This window comes from Myxine glutinosa, chromosome 10 (assembly GCF_964187855.1).
Source record: "Myxine glutinosa chromosome 10, kmMyxGlut1.1, whole genome shotgun sequence".
NCBI lineage: Eukaryota > Metazoa > Chordata > Myxini > Myxiniformes > Myxinidae > Myxine > Myxine glutinosa.
Genome location: NC_136270.1, coordinates 21,342,537 through 21,361,412, shown reverse-complemented (window position 1 = coordinate 21,361,412; position 18,876 = coordinate 21,342,537). Strand labels below are relative to the sequence as shown.

The 18,876-nt window shown below is 46.1% G+C and overlaps 1 protein-coding gene across 6 annotated transcripts in view; it reads right to left on the bottom strand.

The window, feature by feature from the left end:
- Positions 1-9,629: 9,629 nt before the first annotated feature.
- Positions 9,630-18,876, bottom strand: part of LOC137434367 (calcium-regulated heat stable protein 1) — a 56,387-nt gene continuing 47,140 nt past the window's right edge. For all 6 annotated transcript variants that reach the window (XM_068127283.2, XM_078785426.1, XM_078785425.1 and 3 more), the window contains exons 3-4: positions 14,321-14,443; positions 9,630-10,670 (exon numbers count right to left, since the gene is read on the bottom strand). In XM_068127283.2, coding sequence (XP_067983384.1) covers positions 10,508-10,670; positions 14,321-14,443 — 286 coding nt within the window. In that variant the 3' untranslated portion in view covers positions 9,630-10,507. The remainder of the gene's footprint in view (positions 10,671-14,320; positions 14,444-18,876) is intronic.

Here is an 18,876-nt window from a genome sequence, read left to right as displayed (position 1 = left end):
AGAGCGATCACGTGATGTTCCAACTTTGCCGCCATAATCTCAGTTATGCCTTTGCACGTAATTCAGTTTTTTCACAGCTCAGCGAGGAACATTGCCATTCACACCACATAGGTTTTTTTTTCTTTCATCCTTAGATCCATATTTTTTGCCATAACGTAGCGCATTATGGCTCTCTCGAGCTCGAGTTAGCCAATCACCTGGGGGCATGAGGCCACATTGGCCACGCCCACGACACGACGCAGAGTTGCAATCGATCGCTCAGAGCGATCACGTGATGTTCCTTGCTGCGCGATTGCGTTTTTTCACATTTCAGCGAGGAACATTGCCATTCACGACCACATAGGTTTTTTTTTCTTTCATCTTTAGATCCATATTTTTTTTCAGCGAGGGAATATTATACACGGAATCTGAATCGGTGGCAGAGCAGCGCGCTGATTCGACGATTCGAGCGCCCTCCCCCCCTCCCCCCTCCCCTCTCCCCCACCCTCCCCCCTCCCCCCTCCCCTCTCCCCCACCCTCCCCCCTCCCCCACCCCCCACCCTCCCCCCTCCCCCACCCTCCCCCCTCCCCCCTCCCCCACCCTCCCCCCCTCCCCTCTCCCCCACCCTCCCCCCCTCCCCTCTCCCCCACCCTCCCCTCTCCCCCACCCTCCCCCCCTCCCCTCTCCCCCACCCCTCCCCCTCCCCTCTCCCCCACCCTCTCCCCCTCCCCTCTCCCCCACCCTCCCCCCTACCCTCTCCCCCACCCTCCCCCCTACCCTCTCCCCTCCCCCCTCCCCTCCCCTCCCCTCCCCCCTCCCCTCCCCTCCCCTCCCCCCTCCCCTCCCCCCTCCCTCCCCTCCCCTCCCCTCCCCTCCCCCCTCCCCCTCCCCTCCCCTCCCCTCCCCCTCCCCCTCCCCCCTCCCCTCCCCCCTCCCCTCCCCCCTCCCTCCCCTCCCCTCCCCCCCCCCCTCCCCCCCCCCCTCCCCCCCCCTCCCCCCCCCCCCCCCCTCCCCCCTCCCCCCTCCCCCCTCCCCCCCCCCTCCCCCCCCCCACAATGCACAATGGCCGACGACCCGCTCTTGAGACGTAACAGCCCGGCAACAATTCTCCTCGGAATTCACCACCAAAAACCTGACACGCAGATTGATCGGTCACAGCGATGACAACTCTGTCCCAGGAATCCCTTTCCCGGAAACCCGAAAGTTCGCTAGTGACTCTTGCTCGCCAACGTTCGATTCCGAACTCGTAGCAACTCGGCTTTCTTGTCCGACTCACTCGCTCCGCCCTTTTTTTCCTCCTCTTCCTCTTCGTCGTCCGGTTCCCGATCCGGTTTCCTGTTTCTTTTAACATAAATTTTTTTTACCTTTTGAAAACAGTTCATGAACAATAAACCATTTGAAAACAATAATAGCACATGGAATCAGAAATATTTACAGTGGCTGCAAACCATCACTACGGAAGTGACGAATCCGTAACACTTGGAGGTTTCGTACCCCCAGGGGGTACAGGTACCCCTGGTTAAGAACCTATGGTCTAGAATGTCATTGTATGCTGTAGCGTTAAGATTTCCCTTCACTGTAACTAAGGGGCCTAGCCCGAACCATGAAAAACAGCCCCAGACCATTCCTCCTCCACCAAACTTTACAGTTGGCACTGTGCATTCGGGCAGGTAGCGTTCTCCTGGCATCCGCCAAACCCAGATTCGTCCGTCGGACTGCCAAATAGTGAAGCGCGATTCATCACTCCAGAGAACACGTTTCCACTGCTCCAGAGTCCAATGGCGGCGAGCCTTACACCACTCCAGCCGACGCTTGGCATTGCGCATGGTGATCTTAGGCTTGTGTGCGGCTGCTCGGTCACAGAAACCCATTTCATGAAGCTCCCGACAAACAGTTGTTGTGCTGACGTTGCTTCTACAGGCAGTTTGGAACTCCGTCGTGAGTGTTGCAACCGAGGACAGACCATTTTTACGCGCTTCAGCACTCGGCGGTCCCATTCTGTGAGCTTGTGTGGCCTACCACTTCGTGGCTGAGCTGTTGTTGCTCCCAGACGTTTCCACTTCACAATAACAGCACTTAAAGTTGACCGAGGCAGCTCCAGCAGGGCAGAGAATTTGTCGAACTGACTTGTTGGAAAGGTGGCATCCCATGACTGTGCCACGTTGAAAGTCACTGAGCTCTTCAGTATGGCCCACTCTACTGCCAATGTTTGTCTATGGAGATTGCATGGCTGTATGCTTGATTATATATACCTGTCAGCAATAGGTGTAGCTGAAACAGCCAAATCTACCAATTAGAAGGGGTGTCCGCATACTTTTGGTCATGTAGTGTATTTATGAAGATGGTGTCCAGGACAATTTTTCACAAATGTCCCGAGGATTAACCAACTAAAGTATCATCTGAGGCATTCATTTTGGGAAGAGTATTCCACTTGGTTTCGTCGTCAACATTGACCGCAAGCTCACCTGCCATTCCTGACATGGGCAAATTATACGGAAAATGGCAAGATGAAATACGAAGAATCAAAGGTCGTCCAATGTTGCATGTGATCTTGAACCAGAGAATGATCTTGTGTAATCACACAGTTCAGACATTTATTGATGTGAATCTCACACTTCAGGTGGGTTTGTTTAATTCATAAAAATGCTCCCCCACAAGAAGACTTCCTGATTCTAGTGAGACACTCCATTTGAACTCTAAAGGCTCACGGTTTTGCATATGTTCCTCTCCTAATTACATTTGCCTACTTTACCTCCTTTTAAGTACACTAGGGCATGCCCGTACGTGGGTGCAATGCCCATACGTGGGTACGTGGGTACGTGGGTGCGAGTACGGTGACAATCCCCCCCCCCCCTCTATTTACATGAAATGGTTTGGTCCATGAAATGTTTTGGTCCATTCGCAACGCCAAAGCGAACGGCGAACGCTTTACATGAAATGGTTTGGTCCATGAAATGTTTTGGTCCATTCGCAACGCCAAAGCGAACGGCGAACGGCTTGCGAGTACGGTGACAATCCCCCCCCTCTATTTACATGAAATGGTTTGGTCCAAAGCTAACGGCTAGCGGAGTTTGGTAAAGAAATCGCCATAGCGTGCACAAATGCGCAGGAAAGCGAAAGAATCGCAAATTAGTTTTAATTAGTTTTAAAACATAGTTTAACAGCAACATAGCGGCAACATAGTTTGCCAACGTGAAATAAATGAATACGCTCTCAAATGTGCCAAAAAAAAAAAAAAACGCTACCCGTACGCTCTACCCCGCCCGTACGCCCGTAAACAAAATAAACAACGCTCTTCGCTTCCGCCCTTCGCTCTGACTGAATTGGGAGAAATAATGCGCATAAGAAATCGAGAAATTATTATTTTCTCCGGAAGAAATCGAATTACGTACCGTAATGGCGCACGCGCTGGGCTCAGCATCAGCTCGCTCTCACATCGGCCACGCCTACGCAATAACGCGTTCTGTGATTGGATGCCGGAAGTGCAGTCCTCACTGTCCGGAAGTTCGCAAATCGCAGTTACGATGAATCGCAAATTAGTTTTTATTAGTTTTATAATTAGTTTTAAAACATAGTTTAACGGCAACATAGTTTGCCGACGGGAAATAAATGAATACGCTCTCAAATGTGCCATCCGAGGCAGAGTGTGTTCGCCACGTTCGGCACACGTGATAGCTCGCTGCTCTCTGATTGGTTGAATCGTTTTTTGGACATAGCTCGGTAACTACTTCTGCGATTAATTTAAAACCTTGAAAAGGCACATCCTCGGGTCCCCAGCAATATACCTGGCAAGTTTCAAGTATATCGGACCGGTAGTTGTCGAGAAACAGCGGTCACAGACATACAAACAAACAAACAAACGTACAAACAAACATACACACAGAGATTACTGGAATTATAGATAGATGAGCGACAACTATAATAACAAAACTGGCTGGAAGTCTGTGGTAAAATACCACGATAGGAAAAAATAAAATAAAATAAAAAAAAGACGCTTTTTATTATTGCCCTGATTGAAAGAGATGAAAAAAAGAAATCGCTTTTCTTAACAACAAAGCACATCCTCCGATCAGATTGGAATACATAACTTCCCTATCCGGGGAGTGGGAAACACCCTAAGATCCCTTCCTCATCCCACCCAGACCCCGCTTCTCCGCCCCCCAGACAGTCACCCCGTGATCTCAGACTCCCACACCCCCCAGACCGTCACCCCGTGAGCCCAGACCCCCCACACCGCCCCCCCCTCGTCACCCCGTGATCCCAGACCCCCACCCCTCCAATACCCCCCCCTCCCAGACCATCACCCCGTGATCCCAAACCCCCACACCTCCCATACGCCCCCCCAGACCATAACCCTGTGATCCCATACCTCCACATCTCCCATACCCCCGCCCCCCCCATGATCCCAGACCCCCACACCTCCCATACCCCCCCAGACCATAACCCCATGATCCCACACCTCCCATACCCCTCCCACCCCAGACCGTCAACCCGTGATCCCAGACCCCCACACCACCCGGACCACCCCAACCACCTCCCCCCCACCCCCCCCTCACACACAGGATCAGAAGATCCCTGTTGTCCGGTGGCGCCTCCCACGGCAACTCACTTTATACACCTAGTTAAAAGTAAATAATAAGAGATTTTTTTGCAGTGCAGTCACAAGATTCTCTGAATTACTCGGACAAAGACCTTATAATCATTAATGACGGGTTTTCTGGTGTGGTTCTTGTCGAGTTTTTAAAGAGAAAATAGCCGGAAACTGCCGGCTGCCTCTATCACTCCAAAATATTGTCGAGCGAATCCCTCGGTTAATACCGTAGGATCGCGGATGGCCAAACGGCTTTAACTCCGAGGCGACGAGCAATTGCGGATTTGACTGCAAGCACGGGGGCAAGAAGGAAGAGGAAGAAGTGGCGAGCTCTTACCTGACGCGATCTCACCTGCAGCTCCGATCCTGCAGGAAATGAACTCGCACGGAAATCCGGGTTAAAATGTACAAAAATAACCGATTTATTATGCGGAACCTGATAAAAGGAAACGAGATGGTAAAACCTAATTCTAAATTGGGATCCCGCACACCTCACTTCAACAACAGCACAGGGGAATGAATTAAATAAAGAAACCGTTGTGTGCGCGTTGGTGGGTGCGAGCTTATCTGTCTGGCAGTGTAGCGTCGTCAGGAATCGTCCAGCTCCGATGTTGGCGCAAAGCAGGCCTCCGTCCGCCTCGTTCACGCTCCGATAGGCCCCAAGCCACCCGCTCAGCGGCACGCCTCGCTCGCCCGCTCATCAGTCGCACCGTTGGCTCGTAGCACCAAGCCTCGCTTCAAGCACCAAGCCTCGCTCCAAGCACCAAGAGCACCAAGATCAAGAGCACAAAGACCAAACCAAGCATCAAGAGCCCGCGAAGAACCCAGGGAAGATGACCACACAGGAAGCCCGCGAGCGAGTCGTTCTGTCACCTCCCGTGTCTCTCGTCAGCTCTCCCGCGTTACCAATCAGTCTCTCGCTTCTTTGTGGTCTTTTCCCACCTTCTGACGTCACCGGCCCTTCCCCTCCAATCAGCGACCTGCTTTAAGTAGTGGTTTTGCGCCTTCCGCCCTGATTGGCTGAGTGTTTGCGCCTTCCGCACTGATTGGCCGAGGTGTCCACGGTCGGTGGCCAATCAGTGTGCCGCTTCCTTCCACCAATTTGGCTTTCACCAAACAAGGGAATTTTACCCATAATCCCTGTACTAATTAGCATGCCCTGCCCCTCGCGGCAGGGACACAGATACAACTTATTCCGACATACGGCTAAACATAGAACTTATTACAGGTAGATTCCCTATCACGACAGTCGAGCACCTACCTATGCAGATCTACCTGGCTCGAGATATTCCTCTACCCCTAATTCATAACAATATTAACCTGTGTAACATTTGATGCAAAAACATAATTTTTGCATCAAATGACTTTATAATTTTGCATCAAATGTAACATAAACTGTTTATAATTATATAATACATACATCGATCATGGTAGTTATATTGTACAGCTCGGATAGATTCCAAATACACTTCATACCATATGCCTCCCTGAAGACTGAGATTCATACTGTCACAAAGGCCCACAAGGGTCCATGACGTTTACAAAGCTTGGCATTCTTCATACAAGTGTTTAACAGATTATTTTGAATGCAGCAGAACGTTGAGTCACGTGATCAAACCGACAATCCGCCGTCCAACACACAGGGCTACTTCTGCTTTACCATTCGCCAAATTGAGGCAGTATTATACATCACCCAATTGAGGCAGCAATGAAGAGTAGAAAAGCGGGAGCGCCGATGGGAGTTGTGGGAGATATGTTGAAGGCAGCGGGAAATTAGGGTGTGAAGAGAATGACAGAGATCTGCAATCTGGTGGTGAAAGAAGGCCGCATTCCAGTGGATTGGGAACTGAGTACCCTCGTCCCTCTATACAAGGGGAAAGGTGACCCTCTGGACTGTGGCTCGTATTGAGCGATAAAGTTATTGGAGCATGGAATGAAGGTATTGGAAAGGGTGTTGGAGAGGAGGATAAGGAAGAAAGTGAAGATTGATGAAATGCAGTTTGGATTTATGCCAGGAAGAGGAACGACAGACATGCTTTTTATTGTGAGGCAGTTGCAGGAGAAGTATATGGAGAAGAGGAAGAAGTTGTTTCTTGGGTTTGTTGATCTGGAGAAAGCATTCGATAGGGTTCCACGTGAAGTAGTGACATGGGCATTGAGGAAGTTCGGAGTGGAGGAATGGTTGATCAGAGTAGTGATGGCAATGTACAAAAGAGCACGCACAGCTGTTAGGACGAAGGACGGGAACAGTGGTGAGTTTGAGGTGAAGGTGGGAGTGCATCAGGGGTCGGTACTAAGTCCACTACTATTTGTAGCTGTGATGGAGGTGCTGGCTCAGAACGTAAAGGAGGGTTTACCGTGGGAGTTGTTGTATGCAGATGATCTGGTGTTGATTGCAGAAAGTATGGATGGACTGAAGGAGAAGATGAACAATTGGAAGGAATGTATGGAGACAAAAGGTCTGAAGGTGAATATCGGAAAAACGAAGGTGATGGCAAGTGGTAAAGCATGTAGTGAGGTGGAAAGAACTGGGAAGTGGCCGAGTGCTGTGTGCAGGAAGGGTGTCGGAGTGAATTCCATTCAATGTACAATGTGCGCTGAGTGGGTTCATCAAAAATGTAGTGGTTTGAGAGGGTCATTAACTAGTGTGGCAGCTACATTCAAGTGTAAGGTGTGCACAGAGGGAGCTGCAGATGGAGGAAATGTTGAGTTGGATCTTGGAGATGGCGTGAAGCTGGAAGGTGTGAAAACATTTTGTTACCTTGGAGACATGCTGAATGGAGAAGGTGAATCAGACTCGGCAACGGTTGCTCGAGTGAGATGTGCATTGAAGACGTTTCGGGAACTGAGTGGCGTGCTGACGAGGAGGGGAGTGTCATTGAAGCTGAAGGGAAAGGTGTATGCTGCATGTGTGAGAAGTGTTATGATTTATGGGGAGTGAGACATGGGTAATGAACGTAGAGCAGCAACAAAGGCTGGAAAGGGTGGAAATGCGAATGGTTCGGTGGATGTGTGGAGTATCGTTGAGAGAGAGGAAGACAAATGATGAATTGCGAAAGATGATGGGAATAGAGCCTGTGATTGATGCTGGGAAGAGAAACAGGTTGAGATGGTTTGGTCATGTGTTGAGGAAGGATGAAAGTGACTGGTTGAAAAGAGTGATGGAAATGAATGTAGAAGGAAGTAGAGGACGGGGAAGACCGAGAAAGACTTGGCTAAAGATGGTTGAAGAAGAAATGCGGGCAAGGGGGTTAACAAGGGGAGATGCAGAAAATAGGGCAAAATGGAAAACATTGTCATGGGGACCGCAAGGCTAACCCCCGCTCTTGCAGGGAAAATGGCCTTAAAATGCCTGTTGTTGTTGTTGTTGTATTATACATCTCCCAGAGGTGTGGATTAATTTGAAGCAACTTTTACATAATTTGTCTCCAAGGATAATTTCCGTGTTGCAGGGGGGAACAGACAGACAGTATAAGCCTATTAAATACACTGTATAGAGTATTGTGAAATTCCAAAATCATCATGTTTAGCAGAAAATATATTTTTGAATTTTTTTTGGCAGTGTTCAAAGCAACGTTCTGTTGCTTCATACACCGCCCAAGTTCAATTTTTGGTCTGATTAATAAAAATTAAAATTTTCCTGTAGATTTGGATTCATTTGAAGTTTTTACTTCATTTTTTTTTTCTCTCCGAGGAGCGTTTCTGTGTTTCAGAGTGGGACAGACAGACAGCTTTAACCTATATATAGATGATTGGATTACCGAAGCACATGCATGATCCCTATAGGCAAAGAAAGTGGTAAACAAAAATAATCAAGCATTCTGAGTATTGCGCTGCAATACATGTCCCCTACCGGCAGTCTGTCGTCCGGAAAACTGTTGGGGAATTTTCCAAGGGTTATTTACCCACAGGTTTTGAATCGTTCCCAATCGCTAATTACCTCAGGACGGGCTCACCTGTGATTCGCACTCGGGACTTCGATTTATACACCTTGCAGACAGGTCAGCAGAAGCACGAGAAAATAAGTTGTTGATAAAGAACCTTTCGAGTCGCTAAATATCAGTAATTTATTATATTTTCCGGTTCACGATCGATGATCGATGTGTATATATATGTTGCTCGGCTTGGCTCCGCCCCTCCCGAAAGCACGTGCTGTGTCGCGCTGTTGACGTTCGCGAGACGGGGCTGAGGGAGCGCGGTGCGGCTTGAGGAGAACTCTAGAATAAACAAGAGATATCCATTTATTTTTTAAAATATTTTCGTTTAATTAACGATATCTGCCAAACCACGCGCCCTATCGGAAATTCCAAAAGGACATTTTAGTAGATTGACATGCTGAACAGATCTGTGAAGTTTCCCCTCGATTGGATCAAAAATGAGGGAGGAGCTCGGTTTTAAAGGTTCATGCTTAAAAAAGTCATAACTCTGAAACCATGTGACACATGACATCATGCTCACTGACTTTTTTGTTCGTCATGGGTATGCGATTCTGCCTGCAAAGTTTGGCCTCGATCTGTTCAGCCGTTGCAGAGAAAAAGGGGTTTTCGTGTTTTCACGAAAAACAATATGGCGGCCGAACCACGTGACCTGTGACGTCATAATTACCATTAAAATATTCTCCAGACCGAGTCCCTCATATGGCGAAAATTTGATCTCAATCGGTCCAATTATTGCAGAGAATATCTTTTTTAAAGGAAATTAAAACTTAAAATGGTACTGAGTTAAGGATCATCAGATTTATCAGAATTCCCAAAGTTCAAAGTGCCATAACTTTGTCAAAAATGACCGAAACGTCGTGAAGTTCGAACTTGATCTGTAACTTATCATGAGGAAACCATGTACCAAGTTTGAAATCATTAGCATTAAGCGTTTAGAAAAAAAGTCCGGAAAACTGTTCTTTGCATGACGGACTGACGGATGGAGGGACGGCGTGCAAACCTATAGTCCCCTCCGGTGTACACCGGGAGGGGTCTAATAAAAACACCTGTATAATGATTGTAAGCTGATAAGAGTTTTGCAGAAATTAAGAAGAGTTTGGTTGAGAAAAGTGTGAACTAATTATACAAAGTGAAACTTTATTTTTATTCAACCCGAGCACTCTGGACCATCAATCAATAAGGTTTTCTTTTGAATAAAGCACAAGCACTGTTCTTCCTCTCAGTGCACATCATTCACATATAGACAATAAACCTGTGATATCAACGGTTCTATGGTCATAGCTGTTGGAGGGTAAAAACAAACACACAAACACACACACACACACACACACACACACACACACACACACACACACACGCACACACGCACACACACACACACACACACACACTTGTTCTTACTTCCTGGAACACAAATCCAAACATCAGCACTGGACCTCATAGATCGGATTTGCATTTACATGAAGGCAATCCTCAAGGCAAAAATATTTTCGTTGCATGCCTCATACAGTCCCTGTGATTGAGGACCACCTGTCCTATGCGGCCAATATATCTGGCATGGATCGGCATGAGGGAGCGACTGGAAACTGAGGATGTACCTGTACAGACTGTCCAGTATAGCGGCTGTTACACTTCCATGGTTATATAGGTTCAATGGAAACAGAGCTGGGAATGCTCAACAAATCCCAAGACAGGCAGTTTGTCTTGAAGCACAAGAAAGCGCAAATTGCTCACCCTGAGTATAACTGAACTCGAAGAATCTATTGTTTTATCCAACAGACCTCACCTTACTGCCACCCAAAGCAAAAATCACTCATTCACACACATACACAAACACAACTTTCACACACCTAACTTCTCAATCAACTGAATCTCACAGTATGTTAGTCGTCTTCAAATCATCCCCACACCACAGCAGCCAGAGCACCAGGAATTCCAGGCACTGACCATATTTCTACAAGCAGGCCCGGTGTCTATATCGTGGCAACACTTTGGGCCTCAGTGTGTAGTGGCTCGCCCAGTCCAGGTCTCGTGGCGCACATTCGGTGCCAGGTGAATTATATTCACATCCACAGCTTGCACCTTCTCAAGTTTTGGTGGGATGGAACAAAGCTTGAAGGTCACCTCATCACCCGCTATGGGTACATACTCCCCCTCAATGCTGGTGGGGAAAGCAGGGATAAAGGTTGTGGCAAATATTTCAATCAACGAATCAGACATGTGATACCACGATATACTGTACCCTCCATAAGTATTGAAACAGTGAAGTCAAATTTGTTATTATTGCTATATTCCCTATATAGTCAAGAAATATGGATTTGAGATCAAAAGATGAACATGAGGCAAGAGTACAGAAGGTCAGATTTCATTTCTTGGTAGCTCTTCACGTATATGTTTTACCATTGCAGAACAATAGCCCTTTTTATGTTCAGTCCCATGGATCGTTAACACTTATTGGATTAATAAGTTAACTTATTGGACTAATAATAAATAAGAATGTGTATTGGAACAAATGATTGACAGGTGTTTCTTGTTCAGATGTTTCTTGTTGCATTGATTGTTCACACATAAAAGAGCCGTGAATGTCTAGTCTTCGTTTAGCCTGTGTTTTTGTCTTGGGAATCTGCCTTTTGAGTCAGTAGGCATAAACCAACATGAAGACCAGAGAACTGTTTATGAAAGAAAAACAAGCGGTTTGGAAGCTGAAATAACAGAATAATTCATTTAGAACCATCGCACAACAACAGGGCATAACAACTACAATAATTTGGAATATCTTGAAAATGAAAGAAACCACTAGAAAAACCCTAAAATCATCAACCAGCCTCCAGTGTGCAGTCGTGAAAGTATCAGAAAGTACCGTTTGCATAAGACTTCAACAGCAGAATTACAAAGGCTACACTGCAACATGCAAACCTCTCATCAGCACCAAAAAGAGAAAGGTCAGATTAGAATTTGCAAGGACAGAGGTGATTCAGTGAGTTTTGGAACAAAGTTTTATGGACAGGTGAGACCAAAATAAACATTTACCAAAGTGATGTAATGGTGAAATTGTAGAGAAAGGAAGGAACTGTATGTGATCCAAAGCAAACTACCTCATCTGTGAAGCATGGTGGAGGTAGTGTCATTGCTTGGGCTTGCACGGCTGCCTCTTGAACTGGCTCATTCATCTTTATTGATGGTGTAGCTAATGATGGCAGCAGCAGAATGAATTCAGAAGCGTACAGAAACATTTTGTCTGCCTATGTACAAGAAAATGCCTCCAAAATCATTGGGCAGCGCTTCACCATGCAGCAAGACAATGACCCAAAACACAGTCAACACAACCAAGGAGTTCATCAGGGAAAACGGTGGAAGATTTTAGACTGGCCAAGTCAATCTCTTAATTTCAATCCAATGGAGCATGTATTTCAGTTGCTGAAGAGGAGACCGGAGTCAGAAACCCCCAAAACAAACAACAACTGAAAATATCTGCAATAAAGTTTTGGCAAAGCATCTCAAAGGAGGATACGAGGAGTTTGGTGATGTCAGTGAGTCACAGGCTCGATGCAGTTATTGCATGCAAGGGATATGCAAGCAAATACTAACTTTTATACTACTTTAATTTACTTTAAGTTCATCTGTTCCAATACTTATGCTTACCTAAAATAGAGTGGGGCAAGTGGGGGGGGGGGGGGGGGGGGAGGGGGGGAATGAACATAAAAAGTGCTATTGTTCTACAACAGTAAAACATATACGCGAAGAGCTACCAAGAAATAAAAGTTGACCATCTGTACTCTTGCCTCATGTTCATCTTTTGATCTCAAATCCAAATTTCTGGAGTATATAGCAATAATATCAAATTTGACTTCACTTCTAATAATTATGGAGGACACGATACATGCATAGTTGCCATTTGTTACATCACCACCATAGAAAAAGAAAATGAAGATATCCTGCTTAGGTCATGAGGGCATTATTTTCAAGGCTACAACTGAAACATATGGAGAGTAGAGTGCATACTTACCTCTTCTTCAACTATCAGCTAGTATCTATCCAAATCAAACAAAGAAACAAACAAACACACAAACAAACAAACACACAAACCCACACGGCTTGGAAACGACAGAACATCTTGTGTTGATAAAAAGAAGAAACATTATCTCAAGCAGAGTCACAGACTTAATATAGGGGAAACCCTCTGTCTGTGCAGCCACTCCGAGCAGCAGGAACGTGCACTGTAAAAATAATGACTGTACCTTCTCAAGCGAGGAAAAACATCACTTTGTGAAGAGACATGATTAAACACCAAAGCCAGAAGTTGAGAAGGTGCTAATTGTCCCACCACCATTAAAGACAATACTCCAGAGGACAAAACTACAAATGGAAACCTGGAGTGTTGAGAAGGAGATAATCGGAGAATTGGCTGCACGGGGGGAGGATTGGCTAGGATGAATCGGAGGAGATAATGCAAGATGTATTCCATACATGAGGCATGGGGGAGTAAAGGTAAAGGTGAACAGTTCAGGAACCAGCTGAAAAAAAAAAAACTGGCCACGAGGGCAAACACAGTCCCCTTGATAAATTTGAGCAGCTCTTTTCAACAAGTAAAATATATCTAGATAAAGATGGAATAGTTCTAAGAGATTACCAGTGATAATTGGAGCAACAAGAATGAAGAAGAAGAACCTCACTGAGATTTTAAAAACCATCCCTGGGAATATTACCACAAATGAACTACAACTGGAGGTAATCCGAGGTTCGGTGACGATCCTGAAAATATTCCTTGGAACAAAACTCTGAAAAAGTTGAACAGTTTGGTCCATGAACCGTGATCCCTTCCTGCAGAGGAGGTGGATACTTTGAGTCCTGGGAGGACTCCGTTCCACCTCCTGAAACCCGCAAATGGAGATTTAAGCAACCAACGATACATACATACACATACACACACCTTTTTCAATTAAATAAATTTCATTTCAGCTTTCTCCATTTATTATACTCGAAAACACCTGCTCCCTATGGGAGCAGCAAGGTAGATTGAGGGAAGGGGGGTTTATCCTTATTATTATTATTGAATAGCATGTTATTATCCTTATTATTACTGTTAACATTATTATTATGCTGTCATTATTGTTGCTATTACTTTTGTTATTGGAAGTAGTTTTGGAAAAATTCCACAATAATGTGGAATGAGGCTGAAGCTGCCATCTATACACCTTAACATGGCGTTTTTCTAAGGCAGAAAAAGGCAATTCCTCAATCTTTTGCAGTCACGTCTAAAACATCGGCTAAGTGACTGTGAAAATAAGGTGAAGGCTTCTTACTCGTGATACAATTAAGGCCTTTGAAATATCACTCGTAATACCCTCAACCAACACCACTGGTAGCAGCACGGCATGGTAGACATTTACGCAGAGAATTTGTGTCGGCCCCACCTTCTGAAACCCCGTGGTGGAGGGGGGAGGGGAGGTGAGGTGTACAAAGTAGCTACAACCCTTGCCTTATAACCCTTACTCCTCCTGGCAAGTTTGATTAAAATTGGATAAGTAACGACCAAATACATTGGCCACAGACATGCAGACACCAAATTGTGTACTTTAGTATGACGATATAGATCACACTTAATACACTCTTTTCAGTACAAATGTCTCATGAAGATGGCTTCTCATCAACTCCAATTTACAGTGTTAGAGCTATACAATTTTAATCTTAAAAAATTGAAACAATGTTCATGACTTCCATATCGATGTTCAATCAAAAATCTATTTCCTCTCTCCAATAAAGCACCAAAATCATGCAATATACCCAAACTTCTGAAAACTCAGGACCTACTCTGAGATGTGCACAAAAACATCTTCAGTCCCTTCAGCAGGTCGGATGAAGCCATGGCCTTTCGAGCGGCAGAAGGACTTGCAGGTCCCATGATAAGTTGGCCCAGCTGTCGCTCGTGCGGTCCTATCGAAGGTTAAGGGAACAAAAATCAAAGGTGTGGTTTCATTAAACCTAAATACGTGTATAACAATGAAGGCGTTGCTACATAACAAAATAACTATACATGTAGAAGAAAATCAAAGCAATAACACAATACTTGGATGCACGTGGAGGCCATTCAGACAAACAAATCCCGTGGTGGGAGCCGGGGGAGGGGGCGGGGGCGTGTTCCCCGCCCCAGCCCTCTCTCTTCTACAGATAGATCTCCCGATGTCCCTATTCCCTACTGTTATTGTGCTTCCCTCTCTCCCCCTCTTGTCCCCCGCCCCCTTTGTTATATGTTCTACGTGTTAGCTCTTATATGAGCCTCAACTCAGTATTGTATACAAGAAAAAAAGACCTGCACCACATCCACACCATATTATTTCAAATAAAGTTAAATTCACTGGAAGGTGTGGTGGAGTAACCAGGGTGTTTTATACATATCTATACTATACTAGCAGAGGCACCTTGTGTGGAAATAATTTAGAGTTTAGAAAAAGAGAGCCAAGTACAGTATTATGTACAATTCCAATTAATTCATCATATACAATTTAGCAGGCAACACTATAATAATAATAATGTAGTGATTAATACAATATCTCTTTATATATATATACAGACTTGGCATTTAATATGGAATATTTTTTTTGTGGGGGTGAACTTACTTTTCAAGATGACTTAGAACCAAAAGTTCATTGGAATTATGTTGAAATTATTCTAGATTTTGTTAATGTGACCTTTAAAAGAAACAAAAACCACATTTGACATTTCGAAGCAAATAAATTGATCCTTGAAAGTGATGTAAATTGATATCGAACTCAATTCACGGACAGTACTGTGTTAAACTTCTGTGCGTTTTCCAGAAGTATCTCTTTATTTTGCACATTAGCCAAAAATTATTTTAAACAAAAACAAAAGTTAAATTACGACTGGGATTACGGACAGTAAAATTACAGTTCAGTACTTCGTGTAACCCCCACGCGCATTCAGGAGAGCACGTACACGTTGAGGCATGCTGTTCACGAGATTTGCCAAGGTTTGGACAGGAATTGCTTGCCATGCAGTGACAATAGCCTGCTGCAATTCACGCACAGAGGCAGGCTGCTGGTCCAAGTTGTCGATTTGACGCGTTAATTCTGCCCACAAGTTCTCTATCGGATTCATATCCGGGGACATGGCAGGCCACGCCATATGCTCTACACCACGGTCAGCAAGAAAGTGTTGGATCATGCGAGCACGATGAGGCCGTGCATTGTCATCTTGGAAGACAAAGTTTCCTCGAAAGGCTGCACGAACAAATGGAAGCAATGTTTCTTCCAGAATGGCCCTGTGCTTGAACTGGTTCAGGTTTCCATTCAGAACAACCAGGTCAGTTTTGCCCCCTGCATGAAAAGCAGCCCAAACAGTCACCCCACCACCTCCAGCTTGGACTCTTGGCACTATACAATCTTCGTTGTAGGCTTCATGCACTTATCTGCGCACTAGGACGCGGCCATGTTGACGATAGACCAGAAATCTAGACTCGTCACTGAAGATCACGTGATTCCAGTGTCCTGGCTGCCATTGACGGTGCTCTCTGGCCCACTGCAATCGGCGCTGGCGGTGTTGTCTGGTCAGACGTGGCTTTCTCAGGGGACGCCTGGCACGATAGCCTGCTTGAACCAGTCGTTGGTTGACTAGCCTTCTGGATACAGGCACATTTGTCAGTTGCTGCCACTCAGCCCTAAGCCGATTAGCTGACTTGGTACGGCCATTGCGGTCTAACCGGTGCAGCTGGCGATCATCCCTCCTTGTGGTTCTGCGGGGACGTCCTGACCTCGGTATTGGAGTAGGGACACCCCTCTGAGCATTTCCTTTCAGGATCTTTGACACCTGACCTTGAGTGATGCCATACTGTCGAGCAATAGCACGCTGTTTCATGCCGGAATTTCGTAAAGCCACCACTAAATGACAAACAGCATTGTCGAGTTGACGGACCATCTCCAGGGAAAGCGGCAATAACTTTTGTAGACGTGCAGCAGTTGTTTTCCACGAATACAGAACGCAACAACCCTTATATACCCGATTGTGAAGCCAATCGTCAAATGTACCTGTCCGTACATTTTGTCACGCCACCTGTGATATAATCCTGTTATTGACTTCTTGCTGCGACAGACAATCAGTGACATGGTTCTTTTAACAAAGAAATCACTGAAGCATAAAAGAAACTCACCAGATTGATATACCGAGTTCAGAAAGTAAACCCGTCAAGAAAAAATAATAATTCCATATTAAATGCCAAGTGTGTGTGTGTGTGTATGTATGTATGTATGTATGTATGTATGTATGTATGTATGTATGTATGTATGTATGTATGTATGTATGTATGTATATATATATATATATATATATATATATATATATATTGTTACGGATCGCGGATTAGATGTTATTTACCGAGCGGTGGTATTGCCGCGACCTAACAGTTCCCCCGATTCTTCCCCAACTCACCCGATTCCACCCGAACGTTGGCCAAATCGCGCTACGCTAAATCAATGATTGGAAAGGACACAACGACTGGGATAAATGAAACGACGCAAGGGGTACAGTTCTCAAGACCTCCGGAGGAGGGTATAATTAGTGGTGGAGAAAAGGGGTAGATTACAAGGTAGAGTGAGGTAAAAGACACAGAAGAGATGGGCACTTAAATACAATCTTATCTTATCCCAGACAGACCACAGACAAACGGAACAAGGCTGACTTACACAGGGATTGATGGCAGGAAGGGACAGGCAGTCGATAGCACAAGGTGCACCTTGGCTCAGGGACAGGATAAAGCACGGTCCAGTCCAGAGATGCGGGGAGGTGTCACAGCGCTCGGAGGTGGCGTCTTTCTTTCTCCAAGCTCAGCGCGCATCTGACGTCACCTCCCTCTTCCTGCGCATGCTCAGCGGGGAGTGACACGCCCTCGGCTGGTTGGCTCCGCCCCAGATGGGACCGGTCCGCCGCTTCCATTGGGTGCGGGGGTTACCGGGCTCCGCCCTTGACGAGGAGCTGACAGGGAGCCCCTATTTGGTAACCCCGTCGAGCACATGTTCGATGGCGGCTCGCTGGGAAGGCCTCATGCCCTCCCAACACCCCCTACCAACCAAGCCGGAGTGAGGACGCGCACTCCCTGTGCACGCCGCCGCCGTTGCTGTTGTTGTTGTTGCTGAACCGTGAGGAAGAGCTGCGGGGAGGTATTGGGAGGTCCTAAACTTCCTAACGGTGCCATACAATCACATTCTGGTGCAACGAAGGGTCAGAATTAATGGAAACGAGTCCTTAACTGACATAGACTAAGAATAACTAGCAAGATGTCCTATAGTTGTCTTACATGAGATGCGGTGAACCTGGGCACGACATTTAATGGGGGAAATAGGGGGAGGTCGGGTCTACAGAGTGTTGTTTACAGAAAATGGGACTAGGGAATGGGGGATTGGGGATAGTTGGGAAGTATTCAGGAAATAGGGGAATATTTACAAGCGGATATGGATGGATGCAAATCCCATATCCGCAACAATATATATATATATATATATATATATATATATATATATATATATATATATATATATATATATTGTTGCGGATATGAGGATTGTATTTTTTTTGATTGTGTTGTATTGTGGTAAATTGTTGTGTAACATTGCTTGATTCTGGCCCCTCCTGCCTCCAGTGTTGTGTAAAGGTCAAAGGGCGTTCCGGTAGTTAATTCCATAAAGCATACATTGAAGGACACTATAATACCCTTGTTCAGTAGCTTATATCCTTATTCTGTGTATCAGGTTAAGGCTTTGTCTTCCATTAAAATGACACTCCATTGCACCAAGTGAAATAGATAGATTCCTTTCATTCCCCATTCCCACTCCCAAAACTTCCATTGCCAAGCCTCAATTTCCAGCTACATCCCCTCCAAGTCTCCATTGCCAACTGCACTGGGCAGTTTGCCAGTTTGTTACAGCTGTGGGTTGTTTTCGCCCCAAAACCACCATTGAACATGTGCTCGGGTCGGGGAAGAAAGGCGTGCCCGCCCGTCGTCATCAAGGGCGGAGCCAGAGGGTCGCGCGACCAACCAGGGCCGAGGTGAGCACACCGATGGGCGTGTCCTAAAAGCCGGCGGCTTAATCGCCGGAGGCGCTATAAAGGCGCGCGCGCAAGAAGTTGCGAGAGAGCTGAGTTGTGTGGTTTTGGTCAGAGCGGGGGTTGGTCGTCAGTGGTGGTCAGTGGTTGCGTTGAGTTGTCGGTGGTGAGGAGTGAGTGGACCAAGCAAGAGAGGAAGAGTTGGACTAAGCAAGAGGGAAAGAGTCCTGGAGTTAGTGAGAGAGGGAGAGAGAACCCGTCACGCCAGACCCCCCACCAGCAGCGTTGGCTTGGCTCCACCAAGCAGCTCCGAC